Source organism: Crotalus tigris, unplaced genomic scaffold (genome assembly GCF_016545835.1).
Source record: "Crotalus tigris isolate CLP2741 ecotype Arizona unplaced genomic scaffold, ASM1654583v1 scf7180000017605.3043972, whole genome shotgun sequence".
NCBI lineage: Eukaryota > Metazoa > Chordata > Lepidosauria > Squamata > Viperidae > Crotalus > Crotalus tigris.
Window position 1 is genome coordinate 739338 of NW_024096508.1, and position 24777 is coordinate 764114.

Genomic DNA, 24777 nt, shown 5'->3' on the forward strand with positions numbered 1-24777 from the left:
TTAGGGAGATGAGTATTATGGAGCGGTCTCTTACGTTACCACCTAAAACAATGCTGATTCACAAATTGCAATAGTATACTTTGGGTGTGGCTAACAATCAAGTGTGCATCCATCTGATGTTATTTATACATTTTGCCATGTATAAAACACCAGAGTTTGCTCTAGGGAATTTATAAATTATACTGTTGATCAGATACATCTAGGTATATCAGCATGATACCTCACCCATACTACATACATTAATAGCTGACACACAGCATGTACACTTAGAAAACACAACAAATATGGAGTTAGCCATTCAGATCCTAGACATCACAACTTAGATCACAGCCAAACTGCATGTACCTTAAATAGAGGTAATTTACTCCTAAACATATGCCAGAAAACTTGATTCTGGTTTTATCTGATAGCTTGACTTTCAACAAAACAAAACAAAACAAAATTGGCAACTTTATTAAATTATTAACAGCAATGGCTGCACAAATCAAACAACAATCTTGGCATGCAAGTCCCGCTGCTATGGGAGAGATCAGACAGGGAAACGGAGATTGCTCCAAATCTCCATTTCCCTGTCTGATCTCTCCCATAGAAGTGTTACAAGTGTGAAGGCATTATGGTCTAGTGCAGGGATCTTCAAACTTGGCCCTTTTACGACTTGTGGACTTCAACTCCCAGAATTCCTCAGCTAGCGTGCCTGGCTGAGGAATTCTTGGAGTTGAAGTCCACAAGTCATAAAAGGGCCAAGTTCGAAGACTCCCGGTCTAGTGGCTAAGGCACCAGGCTAGAAAGTAGGACTGTGAGTTCTAGTCCTACTTTAGGCTTAAATGATGGCTGGATGATTTTTGGCCAGTCACTCTCCCTCAGCCCAATTCACTTCCCAGGGTTGTTGTAGGGAAAACAGGAAGAAGAAGACATATTAGATATGTTCACTGCTTTGAGTTATTTATGAAAATAATAAAGGCAGGATAAAAAAATCAAAATGATAAATAAGAATAAATTATCTGAAAGTCTTAAAATCTCAGGACTTTGTGTGAATAGTTCTCCTATGCCCTCTGCAAAATGACCCACCTAGTACCCACCTTGATATAATTTCTGTGCAGGCCCATAGCTAACATAAGAATTTGAGGCAAGGGTGGATGGAGATATTTAAAAAGAGTATAAATGACCACCTGCAACTTCTGTTGCAGAAGCTGTTTCTATTCAAAGTGGAGCATATATTGCAGTTATTAGAATTTATTTGTAAACTATCTTTTAATTATTTTTCATTGCTGCTGCTTCTTATAAGTTGCTTCAATCCTCTTGTCGGTTGATCACTATTTCAGTGTTTATTTCCGGTGAAAATCTTACTTTGTTATTTCTTAATCGGATTAAGATTTGGGAGGATTGAGGTTACCAAATTGAAAAAATCTGGAAGTTTTCCTTTTATAAAAGGAAATAAATCCAGGCAGGCAGCCACCTTAATCAGGAACTTAACAGAGCTGAGGTGTGTCTCAAAGGTGCTTTTTCTTCAAAAGGCAATTGGACTGTCTTTTCCTTGAGTAAAAAAAAAAAAAAATGCCTTTTGAAGAAAAAAGCACCTCTGAGATAACTGTGATCTGGGTGACTGAGACTCTCCACAGACGTCTAAGGTGTGTGTTTGCCCTGCGGACAAAACCATCCCAATCCCGCCCGCCAGTATCCACGTGAAAAAAAAGAAAAAACCAAAAACGAGGGCGGAGTAGAAAGAGGTGCCACCGTGGGTCAAAGCCTTTTCTTCAAGCCGATCTGCACGTCCGGGCCGATCCCCAGAGAGCGGCTGGAGCGGTGAGCTCGGTGTCTCGAGGAGGCACGGAGGAGGGCAGGATGGTGCTGGCAGATCGGCGGACCCGGGGCAGGGAGGGTCACGGCAAGGCGAAGCCGAGCAAGTGACGAGGCTCTCGCCTGGCTTTTCGCCAATGGGCCCCTCCCAGCGCAGGATGGGAAAAGCCGCGACGCCTCTTGTTGTGTGCGGTCTGCGCCGCACGTCCCCTCGAATTGAAAGATGACGCTCCGGCAGGAGGAAGGCGGGAGGCGTGTCTGCCCGGAGGAGCAGAAGATCTTCAGCCCAGGCTCGCTTTAGCTGCGGCAGAGGCGACATGTCGTTGGTGCCTTCTCGCCGCCTGTGTCGGGCGCTGCTGCTCCTCCTCCTCGCCCTCCTCTCCAGAGGCGCTTCCGAGGAAGCCCCGACTGCGGAGCAGCGCTGCTTTTGTCAGGTGAGCCGGGCCGGCAGGTAAGCGGGTGCCTCCTTCGCCCACCCCGTAGGGCTCACTCAACCTAGGGCAGATCCGGTATAGGTGCTGCGGGAGGAGAGCCACTCTTCCCCGCGTGGCTCCCGGCTTTGCTGGGGAAGCCTCTCTCTACAGTAGCGGGGCTCCGATCCAGGAGACGACCCGGTTTTGGGCTTGGGGAGATGTCCGAATGGGGGCGCGCGTCCTTCTTTGCCGCTCCCCCCCCCTCTGGAAAGGAAAGGCTTCCCCATTTCGCATTTCTCCCTGGATATTTGGTGGCGGATTGGGGGGAAGAGTTGCAGTACCGTAAGCGCCAGGACGGCGGGCCGGAGCTCTAACCCTCGCTAGGTAAGCCCCAAGGCGCAGGCTTTCTCTGTAATTAAACTGGGATCATAAAAGTGGAAGGGCCATTAACGCTACGGGAGCCCGGATACTGCTGCCTTTCTGGATAATTCGTTCCCACGGGCTATCTGGTTCTGTGAGGAGAAATTGTGGCCTTTGGTAGGGCTAGAAAGATTAGGAGAAAGGGGCTTTGATGCTAAAAGGTATTATAAGGCTATCCTAGCGTGCTACAGCATCTTTATTGTACCACCTACGATGAGCTATATTATGGTTGGTGGCTGTTTCTCGGTGTTAGTGGAGGCTACATTCTTAAAAAAATTTAAGGATTCAGCTCGACTCTCTTTTGTGTAAAACAAATTGTTGAAAGAAAGTTGGATAGGAACAGGAAAGGATGTACAGCATCCTTTCCCAGGTTGGTACCTTCTAGATGTGTTGGAAACTGTTGGAAATTTTGCAGTTTGGGTTGGGCTTAACTACAGGGACCCAGATACTTGGTATGTTCCTAAGGATAAGTGGCTATCTTGGTAATTTGCTTTTTAAAAAACTTTTTAAAAAAATTCATAATAATGAATGGGAGGCTACTGTGTTGTAAAGCAAAGAAGCATCAACTTCAAACATGCTATATAGTATTTTTAATTATACCCTTAGGCCAGGGGTTCCCAACCTCCAGTTTGTGGACAAGTAACGGGCTGCAACATGCCAGCAACCAGTCCATACAAACAAGCAAAGCCCCATCCATGGGATGCAGGCACCACACAAAACCATGCACCCTCCAGTCTGTGGAAAAACCTCTCTCCACCAAACTGGTCCCTGGTGACTCAAAGATTGGGGACCTCTATCTTAAGGCTACACAAAATGTTGTAGCTGTATTTTGTTTGCTGTCTGATATATGGGGATTTTGTGATTGGTCACATCCACTGTGGTAGTCATTTCATGTGGAATTTTAACATGCTTTTGAAATTCACTAGTCTAAAATGTTGGTGAACCTTGGCCTAACATATAGCCATTGTAAATTATATAAACTATAACATGTGTTAACCCAGAGAACTCTGAATCCAGCAAGCTGTAATTTGAGTTACTTGAACCAGGTCTGAGAATTTCAATCCCAAAATACTGAGCCTGGAATTTTACATAATCACGCAGCAGTAGACCTCATTGAATATTGTAACTTCTGAGTGGACATGTAGAGCAAAACAACTAAAGTTTGTTTCTCTGATATGGCCCCTGGTTGTGTGGACTAATCTCTCCTCTGAAAATAACATGTCACATCCTAGAGTAGACCAAGACTTGATAAAGACAAGAACTCTTCCAAAGAGTTTTTGTTTTTGATTAGAAGATAATGTCTGTGAGTGGGATGGGTGACTATTTTTAATGTGTAGTTTCATTATGATTTATTCCAATGGACAGTTTCACTTAACTGTGGATGATTCATTGCACTGCATTATGTTGTAATTGGAGGAGTCATTATACAATATGGCAGTATACAAGAAAGATTCCAAGTTTTCTTGTGGCTTCTCAGAAACTAATTGCTGTTATCTCTGGGTGATCGTGCTAAGTATTCTTAAAGATAGTCTATTTTTATTGCTAATTACCATGCCTATGATAAGAATAAGTACCAGCAGAAGAAAATGTTTGTAGCTCAGGGTTGAGCTGTGGGGTCCTTGGTGATCTATGAACTTGGTATTCTTGCAGATGTTTCATTATCAAACTACCATGTTTCCCTGAAAGTAAGACCCGGTCTTATATTATTTTTGCCTCCAAAACAGGCAGTAGGTCTTACTTTTGGGCGGTGTCATATTTTTTATGACACCTGCCTTGCCTCATGGCGGTGGCACCAACAGCCCCATCCAGCACTGGCCTGCTGTGGCCGCTTGTGGCAGGAGGCTACGCGGCAAGGAGCGAGGAATGGCCTGGCTGTGGGGGCCCTGGAGGAAGCGGGTGCAGGGCGGGTGGGGCAGCTCCACCCTCTTCCCCACCTGCCTTGCCTCATTGTGGCGGCAGCGTCAGGATGTGCTGTGTGGCCTCCTGCCCCATTGTGGCAGCCAGATGGGACAGAGTGGGTGGGGTCCTAATTAGGGCTTATTTTTGGAGTAGGGCTTATATTAGGCCCACCCCCACAAATCAGGGTAGGTCTTTTTTCAAGGCGGGGTTTATTTTCGGGGAAACACAGTAGGTAACATCATCTGCATATTAAGGATCATCCCCATATTGCTGCTCTCATTTGCTAGCACTGATGATATTGCTTAGTTTGGTAAGGAAATCTCTGCAAGAAAACCACCAAGCTCAGAGAGCATCAAGGAACCCTGTAAGAAAAAGTAACCTGATGGTCTCCAGATATTTAGGAATTCCATACCATTAATTCTAACCTTCATTGCTCATGTCAAAGGATATAATCCAAAGAGGGCTCCAGATTCCTGATTTGTGTGCTGCTTCAGATTAAGGCCTTGTTTTTATTAATAGGAATGTGTGTGTTTGAGGTGACACACATGACTGAGACCTGAATTAACTTTTTTTGAATATATGCTTCAATGAACATCATCACTTTTTTCAAGGTCTCTATTTACTGTGGTTGACTCCCTTCTAAGTAGATTGTGATTACTGTACTGTCAGACCTGCCACAACTTAAACCCTCTGAAGAGAAATAATCCTTGGCTCCATTTGTTCAGAAAGGTATAGTTTATTAGAGATGAAGTGTATTACAGTAGTTTCTTTCATATATTGGGATTCATGCAGTAGGCTAAGCTGTAATGTCTTCTTGTTTACGGTTTGCTATTATATAAAGTCAGCCAATTATCATGTGTTCAGTAAGTAATTCATTGTTAAGAAAAGTACAGTTGTTCATTGTGTTGTACAAAAATAGCTGAGCTTGTTTAAGGCCAAATTGCGTACATCTCCAAACTGATGTATGTTGAGTTGGAATATCAGGTCATGTGGAGAGTATTATTTCAGAAAGGATGCTTTAAAGACATAGCTAGCAGAAATGTATTCCAGAATCACTCTGAATTAAGATTGCAGGGTTTACTCTAATCCTGACCTCCTTCACTGATCTTTCCTGAAATCAGCATTGCAAGAACAGCATACTCTCATATTTTGGTTTTGCAATTCCCTTCATTTGCCCACGTTGATCTATTGATTGATTCAGGCAGAGCATAATATAAATTGATTTTAAGGGTACATGTTTATTTCAGAAGCAGTAATAACGCACATTCATTCTTAAATTAATAGATATCCCTAATGACTAAGAATGAAAATTAGTTCAAATTCTTACTGAGTTTTATAGTCAGTACTTTCATCTATAGGTATATTGCCCCTATTCTTTATCCAGGGAAGAGTATATTGCTAGAAGACTAATTTTGTCTAGCATGGTTTGAGCATCTTTTAAGTTAAAGGCAGTCTCCCATCTTGTGGAACTGAATTCTAGAATATATACACAATATGTAATGACTGTGCTTAAGGTGTATTTCTGTTTGGCCTTTATGAAGTCCTTACTGGCTGGCTCCATTGGGTGATGTGATTTTTTTTAGTAGAAAGCATACATTGGTAAACATACGCTGATTAAAAATAATTGTATGCATTTGCAATGCTTGCCAGTCAAACCAACTCTCTCTGGATCATACAAGGAAGTGAGACATTGCTACAGCTATAGGATTTTGTCAACAAATGTTGTTAGCACTTCAGTGTAAAACTTTTAATTGTGACTAACAACTTGAATTCTACTAGGTAGAAGTCAAACGGGTAGCATGTAGGAATTTCTCTCTCTCTCTCTCTCTCTGAACTTCCTTATAAGGCCACGTGCTATAAATCTCCCTTCCCCGGAAATTACTCTTTTCTGAGCTGTTTTTCAAAGACTTGTCTTAATTTAGCGTCTGAAGCAAACAATCACACACAATAACTGAATCACTGAGTAACTTGAATACATTTGTTTTCAATGATAGGTTACTGAATGGATCTCCTGTTCCTCCCTTAAAGCACAAATGATGATGATTAAATTAATTTAAGCCCTGCCATTTTTGTTTAAAAAGCACTCAAGTCATGAAAAGAATCAATAATGCACACGAATTAGAATAAATGCTTGTCTTTCAACAAAATTAAATATATAACAATTTTATTGCTTGTCAGTTTTAAGTTGTTGTTGTTGTTTTAAAAAGCCTGCATAAGTGGAATGGTTTTTACTGCCCATGAGAAAAATAGGGATCAGATGTTTTCCTTTGGGGTGACTCTTTCAACTTTTGCACGGTCTCAGACAAAAATAAATGTAATCTTGGATGGCTGAAGGAGGCTTCTGGACAGGGGTGGAGATGTAATTTTGTTTTACTGAGGAGGTTTGGATGGAGAACAACAGGCTTCAACTGAACCTTGGTCCGATGGAGATGGCTGTGGGTGGGGGATTCCTTTTATCTGAGGGTTTACATCTTTGGTATTGGATGGAATTGCACTGCCTCAATGAACCTTGTGTGTAATCTGGGGGTTCTTCCAGAACTCAGTGTTGCTGCTTAAGGAGTAGGTAACAGTTGTGGTTAGGAGAGCCTTTCCTCAATTTTGTGTTGTGTAACAGTTGTGCTCTTTCCTGTATTGGGAAACTCTTTTCTTAATCACTCCTATCCTGTTCATCTCAAGTATGGACTAGTGCAGTGTGCTGTACATGGGGCTACCCTTGAAAAATACCCAGAAGCTGGGGCAGAGCGTGGCTACACAGATAGTTCTGGGAACTCCTCGAGTGCATATGTAACATTTCTGCTATGCGAGCAATATTGGGTGCCAGTTTGCTTCTGGGTCCAATCCACCAGCCATTTAAACTCTTTCATAAGATGGGACCAGGTTACTTGAGGAACCATCTTGTTCCAATTACATTGACCTAATCAGGCAGAGGAAGTACGTTACAGACCCCATCTGCTAAACAATTCTGATCAAATTCTGACTGGTGAATCTAGGAAGAATATCTTTCTACTATTGTTATTTTGCTTAAAACCAGAAGTAAATGTCGATTTCCAGCAAAAACAACATAAAATTAGGTCATGTGATTGTGAGAACCTGCAAACAGCCATAAATATGGGCTGGTTGCTGAGCACCGGATGTGTGATCATAGGACTTTGAGGAGGGCCACTGTTGGAACTTCAGTATTGGAACATAGGGACCTTTGAGGGGAATCCATAATTTTGAATGGTTACTAAATGATTCGTCATGAGTCAAGAATTATCTATATGCCTTGTAGCTGAATATAATATGTGTAAGGTAGGAGTTCCTGTGTATTTTACTCCACTAGTCATTGTGGACTATAAGGGGTGGTGCTCATCTCTGTTTGAAGCCCATTGAGCTGTCCAAAGACATTTCTGTGGTCATGTGGCCAGCAAGTAATACATATACATGAAAGAAAACTTACTAAATTTGGTGAAATTTTAATTTAGACAAATGAGTCCAGATATCTGTGTAAGAGAAAGAGCCCCTCCCTTATAGATTAATATATTATAAGTTGGTTGTCAGGAGCAAGAATTAAGGAACAAGGATAGAGTTCAAAAGTCTTACAAGTTTATTTCATGCTACCTATCCACAAGAATCTGAATTTCTAACGGTCGAGGTGAACTGGCACTAAATAAGGCTCAATGGACTTCGTGTGTGTGTGGGGGTGGACTTAGGTCTCTTACTGGAGCATTAGAGACTCCAAACTGATGATGCATTTGACCCCGCCCTCGATTTCTGCCTAGTCACCTCCTACACTGAGGTAAATAGTAGGGTTCTTTAGTTTGGCAAGATTCTGCTTCTACCATGTTTTCCCCAAAGTAAGCCCTACCCCAAAAATAAGACCTAGCTTATAAGCCCTACTCCCAAAACAGGCCCTAGTTTTGGGGCGAGGTGGATGCCTAAAAATCAAGCTAGGGCAGGGGTGGGGGAGTGGGGCTGCCTCCCATCCCCTGAAAATAAGACCTGATGCCTCTTTTGGAGGCCATAGAAATAAAAATAAGACTGGGTCTTATTTTCGGGAAAACACTGTAGGTGTGAAACAATAAAAAAATTCAGCTTGGAAGAATCACCAGTTGTCATTCTTGGTTTGGGACGTGACAATTTGGACATAATGGCCAATCAGAACATGGTGCGTGTTTACATACTTTCCTCTTTTCAATAGCAAACCATTGAGCAAGTCCAGGATAGTTGATCCAATAAGAATGCTAGCTTGTTTAAAACAAAAACAAAGAAAAAAGTCCTGATAGTACTTTTGTGGGGAAAAGCCACAACTACTGGCTTGAGTAACACTAAATTAAGCAAAATATCCTTTCCCCTCAAAAAAGAAGTGTAAAAATGTGAGGCAATGGGAGAAGGTGGAGTAAATGCCTCATCTCCTCTTCTAGTTTCAAGTATCTTTGGACACATTGAGAGCACAATTTTCTTTCAAGCACAGAGATAATTTGGATCTTGGCGTTCAGATTTTTTTTTTTTTTTTTACTAAATGCTGGGTAAATTGTTACAGGAATTATTTTACTGTTTTTAAAATATCTAATCCTCTTTTTTTCTCATTAGGTCACCGGCCATTTAGATGACTGCACTTGTGATGTTGAGACAATTGATACCTTCAACAATTATAAACTTTTCCCCCAGTTGCAAGAACTTCTGCAAAGTGATTATTTCAGATATTACAAGGTAGCTGTTAGAACTGATCTACTTTTCATATGTATATACACCCATATTCATCATGACATTCTCGTTTTGGGGAAAGCATTGTCATGCAGAGTGGAGTAAGAAACGCTAGGCCAAAGAAATTAAAAACATATAGTAAGAAAAAGCAGGTAAAACTTTTTATGCCTACAAACAATCTTATTACTTCCATGCCCACTTACTAAGCTACGTCCTTTAAACCTATCACCTGTCTTGTTTGAGGATCTTACCAGCTCCATCCAACCAAAATATTCTAAAATTTTCTGGCTGATGAAGTCTGGGAATTGAAGTCCACATATCTTAAAATTCACATCTTTGAAAAACACTGTTGTAAATGGTGAACCCACCTCATTTATTTTGTACTGATCAGTTCTGTATTTTACCCACATTCATTCTGCACCCATTTATTCTTGACCTTATCAAGGGAATCACAAATAATCTCTTCTTATCTGCCCAGAGTTAAACTCATTTCTAAGCTATCCACATATTTTCATTCTCATTTTACTTCTATTTACATACAGCTGTTAATATATATGCCAACCAATTTTCAACTTCTCATTCACACAAAAAAGACTGTAATTCAGGCTTATTTTTATTTACATGATATGTTTTTTCTAAGTCCAAAAATGTACAAGATATTTCTCCAGATAAACAACTGCATCTGTTGACTATGAACCAACAGTGTGCAGCAGCAACCAAAAAAGCTAATACAATCCTGGATTGTATAAACAGAGGCATAGAATCAAGATCACACGAAGTATTAGTACTGCTTTATAAAACCCTAGTAAGACCACACCTAGAATATTGCGGCCAATTTTAGTCATCATATCATAAAAAAGATATTGAGAGTTTGGAAAAAATTCAAAGAAGAACAACTAAGATGATCAAAGACTTGGAGACTAAAAAATGCGAAGAACGGCTATGGGACTTGGGTTTGGCTAATCTAAAGAAAAGAAGAAACGGGGGAGACATGATAGCAGTGTTCCAGTATCTGAGGGTTGCCACAAGGCAGAGGGGGCCAGGTTGTTCACCAAAGCATCAGAAGGAAGGATGAGAAACAATGGTTGGAAATTGATCAAAGAAAAAAGCAACCTGGAATTAAGGAGAAACTTCCTGACAGTAAGGACAATCAACCATTGGAACAGCTTACCCCCAGAAATCATGGGCGCTCCATCACTGGAGATTTTAAAGAAGACACTAGACATTCAACTGTCTGAGAGGGTATTGGTTCTCCTGCTTGAGCAGGGGGCTGGACTAGAAGACCTCCAAGGTCCCTTCCAGCTTCTATTCTATTCTATTCTATTCTATTCTATTCTATTCTATTCTATTCTATTCTATTCTATTCTATTCTATTCTATTCTATTCTATTCTATTCTATTCTATTCTTAATAGTAAATCCTTTATTATCAAAGTATATCATGTATATAGTGAAATTGGCTGAGCCTCCCTCTGTGCCCCCCCATCACAAACTCATGGTGACTACAAACCCCCAACTTATTTCACCCTGTGAACTAATTGCTCATCACGCCGGCCTCACAAGTCTGTCATGCATAAAGTTATGTCCCATTCAGAAGCCTGACAGCCCATGGATAAAAGCTGTTCTTCAGCCTGTTGGTACGGCTGGCTATGTTTCTGATCTCCTACCCAATGGTAGGAGAGTAAAAAGGGACCAACCAAGGTGTGAGTCATCCCTGAGAATTTTCCTCACTCTGCCAAGGCAACAACCCTGGTGATGTCATCCAGTGTAGTCAGGGAACAGCCCACGATGTCTTGTGCCATGCTCACCACCCTCTGCAATACCTCCCTGTCCGTGGCTGTCAGGCCAGCATACCAAACCACAATACAATATGTGTGAACGCTTTCAATAGTAGACCGGTAGAAGAAGGTCATGAGTCGTCGTTCTACCCTGTTCTTCCGCAAAACTCTGAGGAAGTGGAGTCTCTGTTGGACCTTTCTGGCCACCTGGGTTGTATTAGTTTTTCAGGTAAGATCTTCACAGAGGTAGACTCCCAGGAATTTGAAGGAGGAAACTCTCTCCACACAGCCCCCTCCGATGTAAAGTGGGGCAGGTTCCTCTCTTTTCCTCCGGAAGTCTAGCACCATCTCATTCTATTCTATTCTATTCTATTCTATTCTATTCTATTCCATTCCATTCCATTACATTACATTACATTACATTACATTACATTACATTACATTACATTACATTTTTAATGTTCTCAGAGTGTTTATAAATCTTTTTATCCTTTTCTTAGAGGACAAATATTTATAGCATTAATTTCAGCTATGTTCTTCAGTGTATCTTACCTTGAAATAAACCTCTGAATTGCTCTGTCCAACATTCCCTCACTTTCATTTCATCCAAATAATTTTATCATTTTGATCTGTAAAAATAATTTTTCATTCCGCTAGTATAACTCCATAAACATCTGTGATATCCCAAACCTCTTACTTTTCACATTGTTACAAGAAGCTGCCATGTTCTCTTTCCCCATTCACTTAGATTACAGTAATTTAACTTCTGATATTTTTTTCATACTCTTCAGAATCCACCATAAAATAATTCCAGCATTTTCTATTTTTTTTTAAATGTTGATTTTTTTTTGAGACTGCTTATTGTACATATGTAGGTATGTTTACTTTTTTCAGCATTACTTTTCAAATTCTTAAAAATTATATGCATAAAGGAAAAAAGTTGTTTATGTGGTATATCCAGTTTGGTAAAAAAAATGATGGTTAAGGCACCAGGTTAGAAACCAGAAAACCAGTAAGTGACCAGGTTTAATTGTAGTTCTAGTCCTGCCTTAGGCATGAAAACCAGCTGGGTGATTTTGGGCCAGTCAGCCTCTCTCAGCTCAACTCTACCTCCCAGGGTGATTGTTATGAGAAAAATAGGAGAAAGAAGATTAGGTATGTTAGCCACCTTGAGTTATTTATCAAGATAGTAGAGGTAAGAAGTCAATAATTAAAAGTATGCTTTAATGGATTGTCAAAAATATATTGCATTTAATTCCAACAGCTACTATTACACAATTCAGCCCATTTTTCAGTTGCATGACTTAGCCTTGGTTGAAATATGTAGTGTTTTGATTATCACAGAAGACAGTATAGAAGAAAGCATTAGAAATGAATGACCAGACTTTTATTTCATCCTTAGTTTGTCTATAATTTAAAAACAGTATTCACCTTTTCCTCCTCTTTTCCAGGTTAATTTAAAGAAGCCTTGTCCTTTCTGGAGTGATGGTAGTCACTGTGGAATTAGACACTGTGCTGTTAATCCATGCTCATCTGTAAGTATAAGGAAACAAAACAAAATCCTTTTCTATTTTCCAAATTGTGATATATTTTAATGTATTCTATTTAGCTTGCAGAAGACTTATTCTATGGAGAATACAAATGCCAAACCTTAGCAATATCCCAGCATGCTCCTTTGCTTTATTTTGTTCTGAAAAATATGATAGAAAATCTGTTTCTTCTATTGGTTCTTTTGGAAGAACTGTCTGGCCTCTGTTTATTCTGTTGATGTTTTGACTCCCTGTACATGCTCAGAGAATACATAAGCTCTCCTTGCCTATTCATGGAGCTCTCCTAGCCCTTTTTCTTCTCCTCCATATGAGGGTCATCAGATGTTTCTTCAGAATTTCATCAGAGGGAAATATGATTCCAGGAGTGGAGAGAGGCCTAGCCTTTGTAGCCCCTTATTCCATCTGTAATCCCTGTTAATACATTGAAAGCGGGTATATAAATATCATATCTTCAACCAACATGGAGTTCACAGTATATTGAAAGTACTGCGTGGTACACCTAGAACTTGTCAGATTGTCAAAAGGGAATTGATAGCTTTCACATAATAAAATATTGTATGGTTAAATCAGGTAACTGAAGGACTATTATGCCTTCATGTCTCTTTTTGGTGGAGCTATTTTGTGGCCCACCTTCTGGTTTGATAGATAAAACTTGGATAGAAATTGAAGTTTCCTCAAAAAAAAAAAATGGTATCTTGTTCTGGAACGTCTTTTCCAATTCCAGTATTTTGTACTTTTTTAGATCAATGTTAAGAATTAGTTTTACTGGATTAAGGGTTTTGTTTTTTTAAAAAAAAATGAGGGCCATTTTTGTTTTTATGGGTTTATTATTACATTTATGATGTTTCTAATTTAATACCCCTTTTGATATTATTCTGCTGTTGTGAATTATTGGATGATCTTTGTGATGCTTGCTCTATTGGTTAATTTCTGATCTAAAAATAATTTCAGTTGAAGGAGAATTAAATATGTCTTATTTTGTGACAGTAATAATAAAAATTAAAAGATTAGAAAAAGGATCATGACTCATCAAAAAGCTACTGGTTTTTACTTAGAGTGTTACATGAGCTTGCCCATTCTGAATTGTAAGCCTAATTTTAACAAAAAAGTATTAAATAAGTTATGATGGCTTGTCTAAGAAAGCATAGTTAAAACAAATCATGGCTTCAAATGATCCCTGAAATCAGATATGACAATCTTTGGTTTATACTTCCTATTCAAATTGCTTCTCCAGCAAAAAATTGGTGGTGGGCCCAAAAGTTAAAACACTGTAGTTTTATATTGGCCTATTAAGTAAATGCACCAAACTTGACCTCTTTATCTCTTGTTTCCAGGAAGCGGTTCCTTGTGGAATTAGATCAGAGACTAATAAGGTAAGTAACAATCAGGTCCAGTCAGAATTCACTGGATTGAGGATAACTGTCCTGTTGTCTATGTGTGTTGAAGAGAGAAACATTGTTTTTTTTCTTAAACTAATGGAATCTTGAATCATGAGTCATTGTGATAACCATCAAGACTTGGCCTAGGACTGTCATTCCAATTTCAAATATGCATTTAAGATCCCAAGAAACATGAATCCCTAAAAAAGCTCTTAGGTTTGTCTAGTAACTATTAGACTAATGCTTTAGCTAAAATAGAGACAAATGAGGATTTTAAAAAAACGATCACAAGGAAAGAGGTTAAGGCAGACATGTCAAACTCGTGACGTCACGTGATGTCGCGCAAGGTATCGGAGCTGTTTCGCCATTGCGGGCAATGGGGTGGGCGCGGCTCTGGTATGATGAAACTGGCCCATGGGCCGGCAGTTTGACACCCCTGGGTTAAGGGATCCTGAATGGCACATGGCCCATCTGGTGGACAGACTAGAGTTGGTCTGAGGATTGCTGGTTGCTGACTCACAGTGATGGGTGCACTTGACTCAGTTCCACATCTTCTATCCTCTTTTGCAGTATTCAGAAGCAGCAGCTGCCACTCCCTCTGCTGAAAGCTGTGGAAAAGCAGAAAACCTTGGGGCTGTTGACAAATCTTTGAGGTATAATTTGTTTTTCTGAATAAATATGATGGGGTGTTTGCTGGTCATGTGCATTTTCTTCTTCCCCTAGAAGTTAGTTTATTTGATTTTTATCCCGCCTTTATTGCTTTACGAGTAATTCAAGGCAGTGAATATACCTAATACTTTTTCCTCCTCTTATTTTCCCTACAACAACAACTCTTTGAGGTGAGTTGGGCTGAGAGAGTTGCTGGCCCAAAGTCACCAGCTGGCTTTCATGCCTAATGTGGGACTAGAACTTACGGTCTCCTAGTTTCTAAGCCAGCACCTTAACCACTTTAGCTTGTACTGTTTACTGTAGTCTGCCTGGACCCACTTTGTCAGAGAGGGCTAATGGAGGAATTGTGTATCCTTTCCTCTGCAGAAGCCACTGGTGATTTTTTAATGTAAAAATTGTTTCATTGGTAAACCCCTTACTTTCGGGGGGGGGGCAGTCCTTTGTCCACAAGCAGTAAATAGTTCAAGTACTTAATTTTACCTAAGAAGCATGTTTTCCTTGTGTTCTGCAGGCATGGGTACTTATAAAAGTAGCTTAAAAGGGAGGGGGGAGTTTTTCTAGTTTGGCAACATCTATTGCTATTATTCCAGCCAATCGCACTAGCACTTAGGCTTATAACAATAGAACTTAGACTTATACACTGCTTCATAGTGCTTTACAGCTCTCTCTGAGCAGTTTACAGAGTCAGCTTATTGCCCCCAACAATCTGGGTCCTCATTTTACCGACCTCGGAAGGATGGAAGGCTGAGTTATATATGGTAGGTGGCCTGGGCAGCACAATGTGCTTAGCCATAGTTTGTTTTAATTAAATGATGATTAAATGATTAAGCTATGTTTGCACATGACACTAAGTTATAAAATGAGGTTTCCAAACCACAATTGTTGGATTCATATTAACATAAATCAAAGCCAAGCCAACTTTATTATGTTTTAGTGCAAGTGGTGTTTCAGTTATATGTTCACCCATGTTGAAGTGCCAAATTCAGGGTTCCTGCCAGCCCTTTCAACTGTTACTAACCAATGTTCTTGGGCATGCTGATACTACATTTGACACTTTCACACCTCCCACAGACATTTTACCCAGGCCCCTGTATTTATGCAGAACCATTTTCATACATAAACATTTTCTTACTTATTTTGCAGTGAAGAAACTACACGAGCTATGATTCAATGGACTCAGCATGATGACTCTTCAGAAAACTTTTGCGAAGCTGATGGTACTGTTGGTGTCTCCATTGCCTGTGTTTCTATTGAGGCATCTAAGGTGGTTGCAAGAATTACAGAATAACAGAGTTAGAAGGGACCTTGGAGGTCTTCTACTACAACCCCCTGCTCAAGCAGAGAAACCCTATATCATTTCAGACAAATGGTTGTCCAATCTCTTCTTAAAAACCTCCAGTGTTGGAATATCCGCAACTTGTGGAGAATTCAAAGAAAGTTGGCATATGTATTTGAGATACACAGAGATATGCCTATTATTTTGATGCCCACCCTCTTACTCTTATGTAAAATTTAAACAAACTCCTCTAAATTACCTGGAGTGGGAGGAGAAGGTAAAAGGCAAAAGAACAAAGGAAAAAGCTGTGGTCCAAATTATAGTGCTTGCCATTTATTTAGTTATATGATGAAAACAGAAACTACCCGTGGGCATTATCTAGCTGTCTGGGGAATAGCTGTATGTATTCACAAGGGTACATCTTTAGGGAGCATTCAATGACATCAAAATGGCAGGTATGGCCAGGTGATCAAGGCCTTTCTTTTTTACATGTGTAGGTTGGGTGCATTACATATTAGAAAGGAGCAGAGTTTTGATTGCCTAGTATGCCCACCATTTTGATACTGATGCCACAGTGGACACATCTGTTTGCAAGTCTGCCCTGTTTATATAAAAAAAAACATAGGGAATTTTAATTCCAATTTTAATGTCAAAAGAGATAATGGGGAAAATTTCAGGAGCAGCTGCAATTCTCAAATTTGAAATGGAGCCCGCTGCTGGGCTAACACCATAACAACCTCTGTATAGGGCAGTGGTGGTGAACCTATGGCACGCATGCCAGAGGTGGCACTCAGCCCTCTCTGTTGGCACACGCGCCACCGCCACCAGCAGCAGGTGCCTCAGGCCACCACTGCCGCCCAGAGCAGGAGCCCCACCCAGCACAAAGAAGGTGAAGTGGCCGACTAGCAAGCTTGAGTGGAGGTGATAGAGCAGAGGTCACCAACCATTGTTGATTGGTGGACTGGAAGAAAAGGGAGGGGGAAGCATTTTACATGCATGTGTGCATGGGGCCGCGAGCACACACATGCTGCAAATGGGGCGGGGCTAGTGCCTGCATGATACTTACTAGCCCTGCCCCGTTCTTGCATGGTGCAGCACCTTATATCTGCACCCCATGGCACAGCCGTTTTTGTGCCTTGCAGCACGGTGGCCCATTTTTGCATCCCTGGTTTTTGCGTGCCAGAGGGGCCTCCCTGCCCCCCCATGAGGGCACCACAATGCTGATGTGGCCCTGGCACTTTGTGATAAATAAGTGGGTTTTGGGTTGCGTTTTGGGCACTCAGTCTCTAAAAGGTTCGCCATTACTGGTATAGGGAGACCACAAAGCAGATCAACTGCTTCTTCCCAGTGGTGATCAAAAATGGGCCAAGTCATGATAGAGGGGTGGTGAGTTGGAGGTGGTGGAAAGCAGGCCCAAAGGGATGGGAGGTGGGTATGGAGTATAGGTGGCTTGGGTTGGGGGGAGGGCTGGGGCAGGCTGCATGTGAGCTGGGGAAGTGTTGCATTGTGGACCTAGCCCTGCAGCAGGTCTCCCAGGGCCTCTCCAATGCCTTGAGTCATTCTATACTCTGCTTAATGATTGCAAAGATTGTGGTTGTTAAGCAAGGTGATTGTGTGGATGCCTTGCTTAACAACCACTATAACACATGATTGTAATCAGACTCTTGCCTGATTAAATGAGGAGGGTGCCTTGCACAGCATGAGTCCACAACTGAGAAATTTGTGCTTCTTTTCTTCTCATTTGTTTCATGTTGGAAAAAATGGAACACTCTGAGGTAAAAATTAGAAAAGCAATTGGCAAGATGCATTCTCAAATATATTCTTATTCTCTATCTCTCTTTTTAATGCAGTACTTTTTCCTTCCCAGATATCCACTCTCCTGAAGCAGAGTATGTAGATTTGCTTCTTAATCCAGAACGTTACACTGGTTACAAAGGTCCTGAAGCCTGGAAGATTTGGAACAGTATTTATGAAGAAAACTGTTTTAAGTATGTTTATTTGGCCAAGCTTTAAAATTTTAAGATTTTTTTTTTCAAAAGATACTCATCTATTTTCCTCCTGGCTACATTTCCTACTGATTTCTATCACTGGGCTATTTATTTATATTGTTAACATCTTTATAACCTGCCTTTCAATCTAGTTGCTGAAGTAACCTCAAAAACAGTAAAGTAATAGAATAGTTTTAGCCTCAGTGCATGGAAAAGATATTTGTAAAAGCCTTTAAAAGGGTGAAAAAGTAACAGCATTTTAAATACACACAGACACTGACTTACATGTTATGCTAATTCAGTTAACAATGACTTATTAAAAATATGGAGTTGGCTGGCATCACACAATCAAATCCATGCTCTGCAAACACAGTGACTATATTTCCTCAACTTGTTGAACCAAAACATACTATTTAATAAAAGAATGGAGTTGTCTTGTGGCTTATCTTGGGGATCTCAGCTATGCACAGACATGTCCTCAGTACAGATCTCAGCTCTGCCACAAATTCCTTTGATGACCTTTGGCAAAGTATTTTTTCAGCCTTGTTTCCCCGTATCTCCAGAGAAGACAGAATATTACATTACAGTTATGCTTTCACTATTTTCAGTGCCGGTTTTGTAGTGCCGTTCTGCCTCCACATTCCATGCCACTCACATCTGAACATAAGAAATGGAAGGAGTTATGATAAAGAAGAGCAGATCTCATTTACTTTCATTACATTCTTTGCCCCATCTGTTCTCTTCACATCAAAGGTTGACAGCAGCCAGCATGATTTGAAAAAAATCAGCTCAGTTCAAATGTTAGAGTAGAAGATTTTGGGGGAAATTCTTTATACTATATCAAGTTCTCCAATTGGGAACCTTCCAGAGGTGCCGACTAAACTCTGAAAATCACAGTCCAAACACATTTGGAAGGTTTTTTTTTAATGGAGACAAGCTGTTCTGTATTATCCAAAGAAAGGCATGCTGTTCAAATTCTTGAAGACTGCATGTAAATATGAAGGATTAATTTGTGTAGAGTTAGCCATAATGTAGACTATCTTAGAGAGTGCAGCAATATACAACTTGACTTCTCCTAAGGCAATATCTTATGCACTTCCTACTTTGCATTCAGCTCTTAAACTCAGAGTGATTTGGGGCCAGCTTATTTTTTACCTATGTCACAGGACTGTTGGGCTGGGGGAATACCTTTTATATCAGCTTGAGCTTCAGGAAGGAAAGCAGTATACTATATATGCCTAATAAATAAAGAGAGCATGTTAGAGAAATCATGGCTGTTTGACTAAAATAATGTAAAGGAACACCCTGTCTTCCCATAACTTCTTGAAGTTGTCTTACTTGTTAACTTTTTTGGGGGGCACCATTTCAATCTTGAATCCTGGGGATTAATTGATAAATCCATATAGTTTTCTAGACAACATTTTCAGAAGTAATTTGTCATTCTTGTCTTCTGAGAACTGAGAGAAAGTGAATTGCCTAAAAGTACCCAGTTAGCTTTCATACCTAAGACGGGACTAAAACTCAGATTTCTCCACTCCTCATTCAGTGTTTTAACCATTGCACTAATTCAGTGTCTTAACCATTGCACTAAACACACTAATCTGTGTGTTACTGGTTAAATATTGAAAGAATTATAGCAATGTGAAAATCTTTAGTTTCTTTCCTGGCTTCAGAGAATCGATTAAAACTTTCCCCACCCAGGAACTCTGTTGGATTGTAGCTTCCATCATCCCCAGCAATGCCAATTGCATGGAATTAGTAGTCCAATATATCTGGAAGGTGCCAGGTTGGGGATAAATAAAGACTTTAAAAGAAAGGATAAATCAGAGTGCATCCTTGAAAGAAGTTTGAAAGTTTGCCTTCTCCCACATAAACTAGTCCATTCAGCCATTAAGATGATATCTTTGAAGAATTTTTTCCATCCTTTTGAAATTGGTAACTATGATAAGTTCAAATGCTTCTCTCTAAATATTGGTCTAGTTCACTCCCTTTAGCCTTTTTAGACATCAGTTAAAAGTGATTTTTGCTAGAAGTTGCAATGAAAATAATCCAATTCTATAGCGGTCAATTGCTTTAAGTTATACCTTTAGCCAATATTATTTGTACAAGCTTTTAACTATAAATAATTAAAATACATTTATCTTATAGGCCGCGCTCGGTGAAAAGGCCTTTAAATCCACTGGCATCTGGCAGAGGTAAACTTATCTTTCCATTATTATTAAGAGAAAGTTGATATTGTTAGTGGATTGAGTTGCCATGTGTTTGCAGGTATTAGGGTTATTGATAAAAGAAGAGGTGGGCAAAATTCAAATTGAATTAACATTTTTCGATGCCTACTAATGTCACATTTCATGCTATTATACTATAAAAATAGGAAGACAATCAAAAGAGGGAAAAATGGCAAATAAGTATGGAATGGGAGTCAAAAATGGGAAGAAGCAAATAGAAACAATACATTCTTAAGTGATTAAGGCACCAACCTAGAAACTGGAAGACTGTGAGTTCAGATTCCAACTCAGTCATGAAAGCTAGCCAGGTGACCTTGAGCCAGTTATTCTCTCTCAGCCTAATCTACCTCCCAGGGTTATTGTTGTGAGGAAAATAGGAGAAGGAAGGAATATTAGATATGTTATCTGCCTCGAGTTATTTGTAAAAAAAATAAAGGCAGGATACAAACAAAATTCCTATGGATAAAAAATGTAGGCTACAAGAAGTACTACTGATATTGCAAAAAGTCAAAGGGTGGCCAAATAAGATTCTTTGTAGAATAGGAATAATGCTAAAGTACTTTGATTAGCTGCATGCACCTCACCATCAGCCTGGAGATCTGGAATAAATTGTGTAAGTCTGATCAGTGACTGAACTAAAGTAGTTTCACTCCGAATCATGTAAGTCTGGGAAAAAGAAACATAATAAATTCAGCAAAGCAAGATAAGATCATTACTATTTTAAAACAACGTAGTAGTTCTTGGAGTTGAATGGAGATTGGTGCACAAGCTTAATATTTTTAGTGTCAGTTGTATTACATTGTGTTAGGCAATGGCTGCTCACTAAAGGCTTTGGACTGCAACTCCCATAATCCTTTACTATTGGCTTTCTGTCTGAGGTTGATGGGAAAGGAAACCCAAAACATTCAGAGGCGCAAATATTTTCTACTTTATCAGAGTGCTGATACCCATAAAAAGAGCCTAGAGATAACTTAAGACATTTCATCTGATTGAAATGTAATCTCTTCTTTTTTTAATTTGGTTTTACAGGAACAAGAGAAAATGAAGGTGAGTGCCTTTCCAGCAATAACCAAGAGGGTAGATATATTGACAGTTGTAAATTATCTGGAAAAAAATTGTTGGGATTTAGCAAAATGCACACTGACTGCCATTTCTTCTTCCCTTCTTTACACTTCATACTCATTCTTCCAAAATTAGATGTGTTAGGACTTCACTATGTTAGTTGGAAGGTGCCAGATTCATAAACACTAGGCTAGGTGAGGACCGAATTGAGTTCCTGCTTCTTCTTAACAGTCCTTTATTCTGCTGTTGGGAGAATACGTTGCCATCATGTACCAATGTATTAGTTGATAGGATTGGAGCTAAGAAGTGGAAGAGTTAAGACCATTTTACTAATGTGTGCAGCAGGAGGAGATGGATGTACCTATTTCAGGGTCATGAGAAGCAATGTTGAGACGAGACCCTGCTTTTGGGGGAAAAAAACCTTCATATATTCTAGTAGTCAATCTTGGCATTAGATGCAACAAATGAAGCTATCATAGATACTTTTCTGTTGTGAGAAAACTTTTGTGATGGCTCTTTTTCTCTTTTCAGGGAATATGTTTTACAGCTGGTTGCAAGGTAACTGATTTTTTTTTACCACTTTAATGCACTTTGGATTGCATTGTAGATGCAATGTTGATTACCCGGCAGAATTAAACTTCTATCCTTTGAATTGCCATAGTTTTTTGTCAATGTTTCTTAACAGGTCTCTGTGTGGAGAAGAGAGCTTTCTACAAACTTATTTCTGGTCTTCATGCAAGCATCAACATTCATCTCAGTGCCAGATACCTTTTGCAAGGTTGGTGGCCTCACTTTCGTCTTAGTGCTCAAAAGCAGCTTTTTCCAACTTCTAGACAGGGGAAAGGGAAGAGTAGCATCACTGACCATTTCTTCTGCTCCATTGCCAGAGTGGCAAATGTGAACTCTTGAGATTTCCCTTCACTTCCTTTGACACCCAAAACTTGACTTAAAACCTCAACAACTTGTGATGGAAATTCTTTACGATGGTAATTCCGGTCCCAATTGTTGTCATAAGTCAGGGACTACCTGTAATGCAATATATTAACATAATGAACATCAGACTTGAATAGTTATTCAGTTTGAGCTGTCATGAAAAGAATCTAAATTAAAAAAAATATGAACTGAATTTGGACCTTTACTGATTTTTCAGTAAACTGTGGGCTTGCCCTTTCACTAGTATAGGATGTTGCTTAATAGCATAAATTTGGTTAGTTTTAATCTTGATTTGTTTTGTTTGTTGTGCAAACCCAAGCAATTTATTAGGTTTATGATTTAGTATTATGTGAAATCAGAACAGGTGTTCATTCAATAACCAGATTAAGTGTGTTATGTGCATTGAGCATAACACATTTGATTGAACCGTCTTGATTGTGTATGTATAGAAAGACGCTAGAGTGTGATTCAGGAAAGTGAGGCTTAGTTACATGTATGGCTTCTGGGAAGAAAGAAAACAAAGTTTGTTAGGTTTTATTATGACTGTTCACATATTTTTTTTAACCCAATACTGATTTAATCAAATGACTGAGCAAAACAGAAAAGAGAAGTTTTACAAGAAGTTCTGAGGCAATAAAATACATGATGAAAGAGCCAAACCACACATATAATGGGAAATATGAGATCATAGAATGTCTTGACTTTTGTTTCATCTTTCAGCAGTATCAAAATTTAATTGGATTAGCCAAACTGGCAAAAAAAGCTTCTTTAATATTTTATTTATGTATTGTTTTCCCTGATCTAGATGGTTTTCTTTTTCATATGCTATCAAGAGTCTTCTGTTTACCTTTATTAGTGAATTTAAGACACATGGAGCAAAAAAAGTGTGTCTTTGAAGATATCACAGGGGGAAAAAACTTCCTGCAATGACTGAGAAGTGGCAAATATATGAAACAGAAATAGATTTGATTGATTTGATCTGATTTATAAGAGTGCTCAAGTCCATGGCTATTCTGGGCGATACACAGTTATAAACTCTACTAAAAAGAGAGCAATAGCACTTATATACTGCTTCACAGTGCTTTAAAGCCCTCTCTAAGTGGTTTACAGAGTCAGCATATGGCCCCCAACAATCTGGGTCCTCGTTTTACTGACCTTGGTAGGATGGAAGGCTGAGTCAATTTTGAGCCGGTGAGAATCAAACTGCCAAACAGCAGGCAGCCGGCAGTCAGTAGAAGTAGCCTGTAATACTGCAATCTAACCACTGCGCCACCACAGCTCATACTGTTAAAAACCACAGACATCTGGAAGGAGAAAGATCATCCTTTCTAAAAACAATATCACACAGAGGATTGGATTAGATTAGATTAGGGTTTTTTTTATCCTGCCTTTATTGTTTTTATAAATAACTCAAGGCAGCAAACATATCCAATTCTCCTTTCTCCTCCTATTTTCCATACAACAAGAACCCTGTGTGGAGATTTAGGCTGAGAAAGAGGAACTGGGCCAAAATAACCTAGCTGGCTTTCATGCCTAAAATTGGAGTAGAACTCACAATCCCCTAGTTTCTAGCCGGGTGCCTTAGCCTGTTTTTACGGGGCTTTCTAAATATTGAAGTTAGGCATGCTTCAAGTCTCATCCATTAGGCAATGTCATTTGATGGACTTACAAACTGTGCCTTATCTGTTAAATGTCTATGGAGAGTCTCAGTCATCCAGGTCATGGTTGTCCCAAAGATGTTTTTTCAAGAGGCAACTGGACTTTCTTGTCTTTCTTTGAAGACATTTTGCTTCTTTTTGCTCTGAAGAGCTGAAGAAGCTTTCTTGGATGAGAAGAAGAAAAAGAAAGTCCAGTTGCCTCTTGAAAAAGCACTTTGGGACAACTTTTATCCCTAAGATCTGTTTGAGAGATAGATGGACATACAAATATGAAAGAATGAAAGAATGAATGAGTCAGTCAGTCAGTCAGTCAATCAATCAATCAATCAATCAATCAATTCCATTAATTTTTTTTTTACAATATGACTGAAGTGGTCCATCTACATATATAGATAAAAGAAAAAAGCAAATAATCGTGGGGTGGGTGGGTACTTTTTAAACAAAAAACATTTTGGCCATGGAGTTGTGTTCTGAGGTGATGATATTATTTAGCAAGTGCAACCTCTTCCTCCTATAGCTTTGATTTGTTCTAGGAGTCAGTATAATAGTAATAAATACAACAGTCATGATGTATCTATTTTGGCCCATTTGCCCGTGGCTGAATTTCAGCATCACAGTGTAGGGGTCTACACGTTGTGAGATGGGAAGTTGCTTAGGATGAGATGGTTGAGGCTTGCCATGAATGATTCTTGAGTACAACTACCTTCCATATTATGTTTAGCTTAATACAAGCCCTTTCTTTTCTTTCATAAGACACATGGGCAGAGAAGAAATGGGGGCACAATGTTACAGAGTTCCAGCTGCGTTTTGATGAGGTCTTGACACAAAGCGAAGGTCCCAGGAGGCTGAAGAACCTGTATTTCATCTATCTAATTGAGTTACGGGCCCTCTCAAAAATTTTGCCCTTTTTTGAACGCCCTGATTTCCAGTTGTTCACAGGGGACGAGGATCAAGATGTAAAAACCAAGAACCACCTCCTGGAAATTCTTCATTTAATTAAGTAAGTGCAATCCATTTCAATGTGCTTCTTTGGTCACCTCCAA

The 24777-nt window shown here is 39.6% G+C and overlaps 1 protein-coding gene across 1 annotated transcript in view; it reads left to right on the top strand.

Annotated features, from left to right (window-relative positions):
- The first annotated feature begins 1727 nt into the window (after positions 1–1727).
- The window catches only part of ERO1A (endoplasmic reticulum oxidoreductase 1 alpha), a 32593-nt gene continuing 9543 nt past the window's right edge, over positions 1728–24777 (top strand). The window contains exons 1-12 of the mRNA XM_039320746.1: positions 1728–2231; positions 9102–9221; positions 12443–12526; positions 13876–13914; positions 14491–14573; positions 15733–15806; positions 17733–17853; positions 20002–20048; positions 21111–21128; positions 21675–21701; positions 21829–21921; positions 24488–24734. Of these exons, the coding sequence (XP_039176680.1) occupies positions 2115–2231; positions 9102–9221; positions 12443–12526; positions 13876–13914; positions 14491–14573; positions 15733–15806; positions 17733–17853; positions 20002–20048; positions 21111–21128; positions 21675–21701; positions 21829–21921; positions 24488–24734 (1070 nt within the window). The 5' untranslated portion in view covers positions 1728–2114. The remainder of the gene's footprint in view (positions 2232–9101; positions 9222–12442; positions 12527–13875; positions 13915–14490; positions 14574–15732; positions 15807–17732; positions 17854–20001; positions 20049–21110; positions 21129–21674; positions 21702–21828; positions 21922–24487; positions 24735–24777) is intronic.